This window comes from Salvelinus alpinus, chromosome 1 (genome assembly GCF_045679555.1).
Source record: "Salvelinus alpinus chromosome 1, SLU_Salpinus.1, whole genome shotgun sequence".
Classification (NCBI taxonomy): domain Eukaryota; kingdom Metazoa; phylum Chordata; class Actinopteri; order Salmoniformes; family Salmonidae; genus Salvelinus; species Salvelinus alpinus.
Genome location: NC_092086.1, coordinates 12,115,835 through 12,126,340, shown reverse-complemented (window position 1 = coordinate 12,126,340; position 10,506 = coordinate 12,115,835). Strand labels below are relative to the sequence as shown.

The 10,506-nt window shown below is 46.1% G+C and overlaps 2 protein-coding genes across 2 annotated transcripts in view; both read left to right on the top strand.

Moving 5' to 3' along the window:
* LOC139569783 (methyltransferase-like protein 22) overlaps window positions 1–6,058 on the top strand; it is a 35,374-nt gene extending 29,316 nt beyond the window's left edge. The window contains exons 10-11 of the mRNA XM_071391148.1: window positions 1,802–1,970; window positions 4,328–6,058. Of these exons, the coding sequence (XP_071247249.1) occupies window positions 1,802–1,970; window positions 4,328–4,360 (202 nt within the window). The 3' untranslated portion in view covers window positions 4,361–6,058. The remainder of the gene's footprint in view (window positions 1–1,801; window positions 1,971–4,327) is intronic.
* Window positions 1–10,506, top strand: part of abat (4-aminobutyrate aminotransferase) — a 136,716-nt gene that overhangs the window by 40,260 nt on the left and 85,950 nt on the right. The gene's annotated exons all lie outside the window — the stretch shown is intronic.

The window sequence follows — 10,506 nt, the reverse complement described above, 5'->3', positions numbered from 1 at the left end:
GTAACATACCTGTACTACATACCTGTCTATAGAGAAGAGGTAACATACCTGTACTACATACCTGTCTATAGAGAAGAGGTAACATACCTGTACTACATACCTGTCTATAGAGAAGAGGTAACATACCTGTACTACATACCTGTCTATAGAGAAGAGGTAACATACCTGTACTACATACCTGTCTATAGAGAAGAGGTAACATACCTGTACTACATACCTGTCTATAGAGAAGAGGTAACATACCTGTACTACATACCTGTCTATAGAGAAGAGGTAACATACCTGTACTACATACCTGTCTATAGAGAAGAGGTAACATACCTGTACTACATACCTGTCTATAGAGAAGAGGTAACATACCTGTACTACATACCTGTCTATAGAGAAGAGGTAACATACCTGTACTACATACCTGTCTATAGAGAAGAGGTAACATACCTGTACTACATACCTGTCTATAGAGAAGAGGTAACATACCTGTACTACATACCTGTCTATAGAGAAGAGGTAACATACCTGTACTACATACCTGTCTATAGAGAAGAGGTAACATACCTGTACTACATACCTGTCTATAGAGAAGAGGTAACATACCTGTACTACATACCTGTCTATAGAGAAGAGGTAACATACCTGTACTACATACCTGTCTATAGAGAAGAGGTAACATACCTGTACTACATACCTGTCTATAGAGAAGAGGTAAGAATTCAGATCCCTTGACTTTTTCCATATGTTACATTACAGCCTTATTCTAAAATTGATTTCATTTTATTTTTTCCTCAGCAATCTACACACAGTTACCAATAATGACAAAGCAAAAACTGGTTAGGCGATTACAGCCTTGAGTCTTCTGGGGTATGACGCTACAAGCTTGGCACACCTGTATTTGGGGAGTTTCTCCCATTCTTCTCTGCAGATCCTCTCAAGCTCTGTCAGGTTGGATGGGGATCATTGCTGCACAGCTATTTTCAGGTCTCTCCAGAGATGTTCGATCGGGTTCAAGTCTGGGCTCTGGCTGGACCACTCAAGGACATTCAGAGACTTGTCTATAGACCCTGCTTAGGGTCATTGTCCTGTTGGACCTTCGCCCCAGTCTGAGGTCCCGAGCGCTCTGGAGCAGGTTTTCATCAAGGATCTCTCTGTACTTTGCTCCGTTCATCTTTCCCTCAATCCTGACTAGTCTCCCAGTCCCTGCCACTGAAAAACATTCCCACAGCATGATGCTGCCACCACCATGCTTCACCGTAGGGATGATGCCAGGTTTCCTCCAGACGTGATGCTTGGCATTCAGGCCAAAGAGTTCAATCTTGGCTTCATCAGACCAGAGAATCTTGTTTCTCATGGTCTGAGAGTCTTTAGGTGCCTCTTGGAAAACTCCAAGCTGGCTGTCATGTGCCTTTTACTGAGGAGTGACTTCCGTCTGGCTGCCACCCTATCATAAAGGCCTGATTGGTGGAGTGCTGCAGGGATGGTTGTCCTTCTGGAAGTTTCGCCCATCTCCACAGAGGAACTCTGGAGCTATGTTAGAGTGACCCTCGGGTTCTTGTATATATAGATTTATGCTAAATGTAAAAAATGAATCTAGCTCATGTGCCACATCTTGTAATTACAGTCATTGTGTGTGTGTGTGTGTGTGTGTGTGTGTGTGTGTGTGTGTGTGTGTGTGTGTGTGTGTGTGTGTGTGTGTGTGTGTGTGTGTGTGTGTGTGTGTGTGTGTGTGTGTGTGTGTGTGTGTGTGTGTGTGTGTGTGTGTGTGTGTGTGTGTGTGTGTGTGTGTGTGTGTGTGTGTGTTCCCCAGGCTGAACTTCACTCTGAGACACATGGACATATCATGCGAGGCCTACAACCATTTCCGCCACTGTATGTGTGAGATGCAGGAGCTAAGGGACGGACGGACATGCTTCACAGTGGAGCAGGTCACACCCTCTTTCCCACAGTGCCTGCTGTATGAGCGCATAGAGCAGCTGGTGAGAGACACACACACACACACAGTTTCACATACACACTTTACTGAACCTAGAAAACCCTATCCAACAAAGTTTCTGGTACTATATCCTAAACCCTATCCAACAGAATGTTTCTAGTACTATATCCTAAACCCAACAGAATGTTTCTAGTACTATATCCTAAACCCAACAGAATGTTTCTAGTACTATATCCTAAACCCAACAGAATGTTTCTAGTACTATATCCTAAACCCAACAGTATGTTTCTAGTACTATATCCTAAACCCAACAGAATGTTTCTAGTACTATATCCTAAACCCAACAGAATGTTTCTAGTACTATATCCTAAACCCAACAGAATGTTTCCAGTACTATATCCTAAACCCAACAGAATGTTTCTAGTACTATATCCTAAGCCCAACAGTATGTTTCTAGTACTATATCCTAAACCCAACAGTATGTTTCTAGTACTATATCCTAAACCCAACAGAATGCTTCTAGTACTATATCCTAAACCCAACAGAATGTTTCTGGTACTATATCCTAAACCCAACAGAATGTTTCTAGTACTATATCCTAAACCCAACAGAATGTTTCTAGTACTATATCCTAAACCCAACAGAATGCTTCTGGTACTATATCCTAAACCCAACAGAATGTTTCTAGTACTATATCCTAAACCCAACAGAATGTTTCTAGTACTATATCCTAAACCCAACAGAATGTTTCTAGTACTATATCCTAAACCCAACAGAATGTTTCTAGTACTATATCCTAAACCCAACAGTATGTTTCTAGTACTATATCCTAAACCCAACAGAATGTTTCTAGTACTATATCCTAAACCCAACAGAATGTTTCTAGTACTATATCCTAAACCCAACAGTATGTTTCTAGTACTATATCCTAAACCCAACAGTATGTTTCTAGTACTATATCCTAAACCCAACAGTATGTTTCTAGTACTATATCCTAAACCCAACAGTATGTTTCTAGTACTATATCCTAAACCCAACAGAATGTTTCTAGTACTATATCCTAAACCCAACAGTATGTTTCTAGTACTATATCCTAAACCCAACAGAATGTTTCTAGTACTATATCCTAAACCCAACAGAATGTTTCTAGTACTATATCCTAAACCCAACAGTATGTTTCTAGTACTATATCCTAAACCCAACAGTATGTTTCTAGTACTATATCCTAAACCCAACAGTATGTTTCTAGTACTATATCCTAAACCCAACAGTATGTTTCTAGTACTATATCCTAAACCCAACAGAATGTTTCTAGTACTATATCCTAAACCCAACAGAATGTTTCTAGTACTATATCCTAAACCCAACAGTATGTTTCTAGTACTATATCCTAAACCCAACAGAATGTTTCTAGTACTATATCCTAAACCCAACAGAATGTTTCTAGTACTATATCCTAAACCCAACAGAATGTTTCTGGTACTATATCCTAAACCCAACAGAATGTTTCTAGTACTATATCCTAAACCCAACAGAATGTTTCTAGTACTATATCCTAAACCCAACAGTATGTTTCTAGTACTATATCCTTATATTTCCACTACACTGTGAGACTGAGGGCTCTATTTAACAAAGCTAACACAATGGTAAATCTACAGAGCTAACACAATGGTAACTCTACAATGCTAACGCAATGGTAACTCTACAATGCTAACGCAATGGTAACTCTACAATGCTAACGCAATGGTAACTCTACAATGCTAACGCAATGGTAACTCTACAATGCTAACGCAATGGTAAATCTACAATGCTAACGCAATGGTAACTCTACAATGCTAACGCAATGGTAAATCTACAATGCTAACGCAATGGTAAATCTACAGAGCTAACACAGTGGTAAATCTACAGAGCTAACACAATGGTAAATCTACTCAGCTAACACAGTGGTAAATCTACAGAGCTAACACAGTGGTAAATATACTCAGCTAACACAATGGTAAATATACTCAGCTAACACAATGGTAAATCTACAGAGCTAACACAGTGGTAAATCTACAGAGCTAACACAATGGTAAATCTTCAAAGCTTAACACAATGGTACATCTACAAAGCTTAACACAATGGTACATCTTAGCGCTGGGGGAAGCACTATAGGTCCAGGGTGGAAATATTTTAGCTATTTTCACAGCCGGAATTATGAACGCAAGAGCGGGCGGTGGCGTGAAAGGGTTGGGTTTTAATGAATAAGTTGTAGGTGTGTTGAGGCATGACCCCCTCACTGGCCAATCAGAACATGCTCCATGGCTAAATATGTGGTTTCTTCAAGCTGGGTATTTACAGTCTTTTATATATTGTGTTGTCATCAACTCCAATTCCGATGTCAGACTTTCTCTTTTTCAGGAGTTGTGGAAAGTGACAGCGGTGCCTGTCTAACTCTCTGAGGAGCTGACCTGCTCCTAGACCTGCTCCTTGACCTGCTCCTTGACCTGCTCCTTGACCTGCTCCTAGACCTGCTCCTAGACGTGCTCCTAGACGTGCTCCTTGACCTGCTCCTTGACCTGCTCCTAGACCTGCTCCTAGACCTGCTCCTTGACCTGAGACATGGAGTTTTCTGATCTTTGACCTGCTCCTAGACCTGCTCCTTGACCTGCTCCTTGACCTGCTCCTAGACCTGCTCCTAGACCTGCTCCTAGACCTGCTCCTAGACCTGCTCCTTGACCTCCTCCTAGACCTGCTCCTCGACCTCCTCCTAGACCTGCTCCTAGACCTGCTCCTAGACCTGCTCCTAGACCTGCTCCTAGACCTGAGACATGGAGTTTTCTGATCTTTGACCTAGTGTTTTTTGAACCTCTTGTGGTCAGTGTTGAGAAGAAGGTATTGATAAAATATATGGATTATTTAGTGAACTAATAGCAGTCATTTCAATCAGGGCAGCTGGACAGCGGTGAACAAAGGCACAAGGAATGATCTCTGTAAATGAACACACTTGTTAAATAAGATGTTTTTAATCTCAGACCAGGGGGTTGTGATATAGATATTCAGTATATCCTCATTTACTTGCTGTTAGATTGAAGTGAACCGATGAAATGGGACAGCCCCATAGCCTCTGAATGTTGTGTTCCTATGTAAATGATGAGTGATCAGGTAAACACTGACCTAGGATGCATCCCAAATCCTATCCTATCCTCAATATAGTGCACTACTTTAGACCAGAGCCCTATGGAGGGTAGTGCACTACTTTAGACCAGAGCCCTATGGACCCTGGTCTAGAGCCCTGTGGACCCTGGTCTAGAGCCCTATGGTCTAGAGCCCTGTGGACCCTGGTCTAGAGCCCTATGGACCCTGGTCTAGAGCCCTATGGACCCTGGTCTAGAGCCCTATGGACCCTGGTCTAGAGCCCTATGGACCCTGGACTAGAGCCCTGTGGACCCTGGACTAGAGCCCTGTGGACCCTGGTCTAGAGCCCTGTGGACCCTGGTCTAGAGCCCTATGGACCCTGGTCTAGAGCCCTATGGACCCTGGTCTAGAGCCCTATGGTCTAGAGCCCTGTGGACCCTGGTCTAGAGCCCTATGGACCCTGGTCTAGAGCCCTATGGACCCTGGTCTAGAGCCCTGTGGACCCTGGTCTAGAGCCCTGTGGACCCTGGAATAGAGCCCTGTGGACCCTGGTCTAGAGCCCTATGGACCCTGGACTAGAGCCCTGTGGACCCTGGTCTAGAGCCCTATGGACCCTGGTCTAGAGCCCTATGGACCCTGGTCTAGGGCCCTGTGGACCCTGGTCTAGAGCCCTATGGACCCTGGACTAGAGCCCTGTGGACCCTGGACTAGAGCCCTGTGGACCCTGGTCTAGAGCCCTGTGGACCCTGGTCTAGAGCCCTGTGGACCCTGGACTAGAGCCCTATGGTCTAGAGCCCTGTGGACCCTGGACTAGAGCCCTGTGGACCCTGGTCTAGAGCCCTATGGACCCTGGACTAGAGCCCTATGGACCCTGGACTAGAGCCCTATGGTCTAGAGCCCTATGGACCCTGGACTAGAGCCCTATGGTCTAGAGCCCTGTGGACCCTGGACTAGAGCCCTGTGGACCCTGGTCTAGAGCCCTATGGACTAGAGCCCTGTGGACCCTGGACTAGAGCCCTGTGGACCCTGGTCTAGAGCCCTGTGGACCCTGGTCTAGAGCCCTATGGACCCTGGTCTAGAGCCCTATGGACCCTGGTCTAGAGCCCTGTGGACCCTGGTCTAGAGCCCTATGGACCCTGGTCTAGAGCCCTATGGACCCTGGTCTAGAGCCCTGTGGACCCTGGTCTAGAGCCCTATGGACCCTGGTCTAGAGCCCTGTGGACCCTGGTCTAGAGCCCTATGGACCCTGGTCTAGAGCCCTATGGACCCTGGTCTAGAGCCCTGTGGACCCTGGACTAGAGCCCTGTGGACCCTGGTCTAGAGCCCTGTGGACCCTGGACTAGAGCCCTGTGAACCCTGGTCTAGAGCCCTGTGGACCCTGGACTAGAGCCCTGTGGACCCTGGTCTAGAGCCCTATGGACCCTGGTCTAGAGCCCTGTGGACCCTGGTCTAGAGCCCTGTGGACCCTGGTCTAGAGCCCTGTGGACCCTGGTCTAGAGCCCTGTGGACCCTGGTCTAGAGCCCTATGGACCCTGGTCTAGAGCCCTGTGGACCCTGGTCTAGAGCCCTGTGGACCCTGGACTAGAGCCCTGTGAACCCTGGTCTAGAGCCCTGTGGACCCTGGACTAGAGCCCTGTGGACCCTGGTCTAGAGCCCTGTGGACCCTGGTCTAGAGCCCTGTGGACCCTGGTCTAGAGCCCTGTGGACCCTGGACTAGAGCCCTGTGGACCCTGGTCTAGAGCCCTGTGGACCCTGGACTAGAGCCCTGTGGACCCTGGTCTAGAGCCCTGTGGACCCTGGACTAGAGCCCTGTGGACCCTGGTCTAGAGCCCTGTGGACCCTGGTCTAGAGCCCTGTGGACCCTGGACTAGAGCCCTGTGGACCCTGGTCTAGAGCCCTGTGGACCCTGGTCTAGAGCCCTGTGGACCCTGGTCTAGAGCCCTGTGGACCCTGGTCTAGAGCCCTGTGGACCCTGGTCTAGAGCCCTGTGGACCCTGGTCTAGAGCCCTGTGGACCCTGGTCTAGAGCCCTGTGGACCCTGGTCTAGAGCCCTGTGGACCCTGGACTAGAGCCCTGTGAACCCTGGTCTAGAGCCCTGTGGACCCTGGACTAGAGCCCTGTGGACCCTGGTCTAGAGCCCTGTGGACCCTGGTCTAGAGCCCTGTGGACCCTGGACTAGAGCCCTGTGGACCCTGGTCTAGAGCCCTGTGGACCCTGGACTAGAGCCCTGTGGACCCTGGTCTAGAGCCCTGTGGACCCTGGACTAGAGCCCTGTGGACCCTGGTCTAGAGCCCTGTGGACCCTGGTCTAGAGCCCTGTGGACCCTGGACTAGAGCCCTGTGGACCCTGGTCTAGAGCCCTGTGGACCCTGGTCTAGAGCCCTGTGGACCCTGGTCTAGAGCCCTGTGGACCCTGGACTAGAGCCCTGTGGACCCTGGTCTAGAGCCCTGTGGACCCTGGACTAGAGCCCTATGGGACACTACCTTAATGTCTGTTTATAACTTATAAGACATTATTAAATAGCTTGTTAACAATTTAGTAAATAAACTGTTTATCAATCAGTATTTATAAGTTCATATATTTATTAAAATAAACTACCTAATAATGTTTATAAGAGCTTAATAAGCAGACATATAGTGTTAATAAAGTGTGTATATTGATACAAAACCATGGCACTGTTTCTTTCACAATTATACAGTCATCTTTTGATTAAAATTACTAAATAAAATACAAGTTATTGATTTATTTCAACAAAAAAATATCTTTATTAGAACTTGTGAACTTTGATTCATGCTGTCTTAAAGGAGCAATCTGGGATTGAAACAACAACCAAGCCGCCACCCTGCCACTTTTTATGTAAACAGCTGAGGAATGGAACCGCTCTGAAATTCATAGACGGAGCTACGGCTGCAACGACTGACCATCTATGAGATCAGAATGAAGGTTTTAACCGTGTTTTGAGGCTATGCAGTGTTTGTTTACAATGACGTTCTTTACACACAGTGGAGTATAACAAGATTATGTTTTGGGTTGTGATCCGGTAAGACGGTTTAATGAAGCTCATGAGTCATTTTATAAGTTTTATCCATCAATATATACAGTACGCTCCAGAAGTATCGGGACAGTTACACATGTTTTGTTGTTCTGGCTCTGTACTCCAGCACTTTGAAATGGTACGATGACTATGAGGAAGTACAGACTGTCAGCTTTAATTTGAGGGTATTTTCATCCGTATCAGGTGAACCATTTAGATATTACAGCTCTTGTTGTAAATAGTCCCCCCCCCCCCCCATTTTAAGGGACGGAAAGTATTGGGACAAATTCACTGGTGTATTTAAAGAGTGAAGTATTTGGGCCCATATTCATAACACGCAGTGACCACATCACGCTTGTAAATCCCTAAATACAAACAGACTGTTACTGAACACTTCTACATGAATGTGGATGTTACCATGGTTACAGATCATCCTGAATGAACCATGAATAATGATGAGTGGGAAAGTTGGAGACATACGTATCATACCCCCCAGCTCTGTGTGATCTGTACAGAGATTAAACAGTGCCATGCCCAGAGTGACCAGCAGGGGGAGCTCTGTGTTCTGTACAGAGATGAAACAGTGCCATACCCCAGAGTGACCAGCAGGGGGAGCTCTGTGTTCTGTACAGAGATGAGCCAGTGCCATGCCCCAGAGTGACCAGCAGAGGGAGCTCTGTGTTCCTCTTTTATACGTTATAGTTGATGTGGGCAGGCTGTCTATTCCTCTGAGGGTGTATTTATTATGGATCCCCATTAGTTCCTGCCAAGGCAGCAGTTACTCTTCCTGGGGTTTATTATGGATCCCCATTAGTTCCTGTCAAGGCAGCAGCTACTCTTCCTGGGGTTTATTATGGATCCCCATTAGTTCCTGCCAAGGCAGCAGCTACTCTTCCTGGGGTTTATTATGGATCCCCATTAGTTCCTGCCAAGGCAGCAGCTACTCTTCCTGGGGTTTATTATGGATCCCCATTACTTCCTGCCAAGGCAGCAGCTACTCTTCCTGGGGTTTATTATGGATCCCCATTAGTTCCTGCCAAGGCAGCAGCTACTCTTCCTGGGATTTATTATGGATCCCCATTAGTTCCTGTCAAGGCAGCAGCTACTCTTCCTGGGGTTTATTATGGATCCCCATTAGTTCCTGCCAAGGCAGCAGCTACTCTTCCTGGGGTTTATTATGGATCCCCATTAGTTCCTGCCAAGGCAGCAGCTACTCTTCCTGGGGTTTATTATGGATCCCCATTAGTTCCTGTCAAGGCAGCAGCTACTCTTCCTGGGGTTTATTATGGATCCCCATTAGTTCCTGCCAAGGCAGCAGCTACTCTTCCTGGGGTTTATTATGGATCCCCATTAGTTCCTGCCAAGGCAGCAGCTACTCTTCCTGGGGTTTATTATAGATCCCCCTGAGGGCACACTAAGGGTGTGCCCTCAGGACCCTACTCCACTACCACATATCTACAACACACTAAAGGTGTGTCCTCAGGCCCCTACTCCACTACCACATATCTACAACACACTAAGGGTGTGTCCTCAGGACCCTACTCCACTACCACATATCTACAACACACTAAGGGTGTGTCCTCAGGCCCCTACTCCACTACCACATATCTACAACAGACTAAGGGTGTGTCCTCAGGCCCCTACTTCACTACCACATATCTACAACACACTAAGGGTGTGTTCTCAGGACCCTACTCCACTACCACATATCTACAACCCTAAACCCATGTGTGTGTGTGTATAGTGCGTATGTTATCATGTGTGTGTGTGTATAGTGCGTATGTTATCATGTGTGTGTGTATAGTGCGTATGTTATCATGTGTGTGTGTATAGTGCGTATGTTATCATGTGTGTGTGTATAGTGCGTATGTTATCATGTGTGTGTGTATAGTGCGTATGTTATCATGTGTGTGTGTATAGTGCGTATGTTATCATGTGTGTGTGTATAGTGCGTATGTTATCATGTGTGTGTGTATAGTGCGTATGTTATCATGTGTGTGTGTATAGTGCGTATGTTATCATGTGTGTGTGTATAGTGCGTATGTTATCATGTGTGTGTGTATAGTGCGTATGTTATCATGTGTGTGTGTATAGTGCGTATGTTATCATGTGTGTGTGTATAGTGCGTATGTTATCATGTGTGTGTGTATAGTGCGTATGTTATCATGTGTGTGTGTATAGTGCGTATGTTATCATGTGTGTGTATAGTGCGTATGTTATCATGTGTGTGTATAGTGCGTATGTTATCATGTGTGTGTGTATAGTGCGTATGTTATCATGTGTGTGTATAGTGCGTATGTTATCATGTGTGTGTGTATAGTGCGTATGTTATCATGTGTGTGTGTATAGTGCGTATGTTATCATGTGTGTGTGTATAGTGCGTATGTTATCATGTGTGTGTATAGTGCGTATGTTATCATGTGTGTGT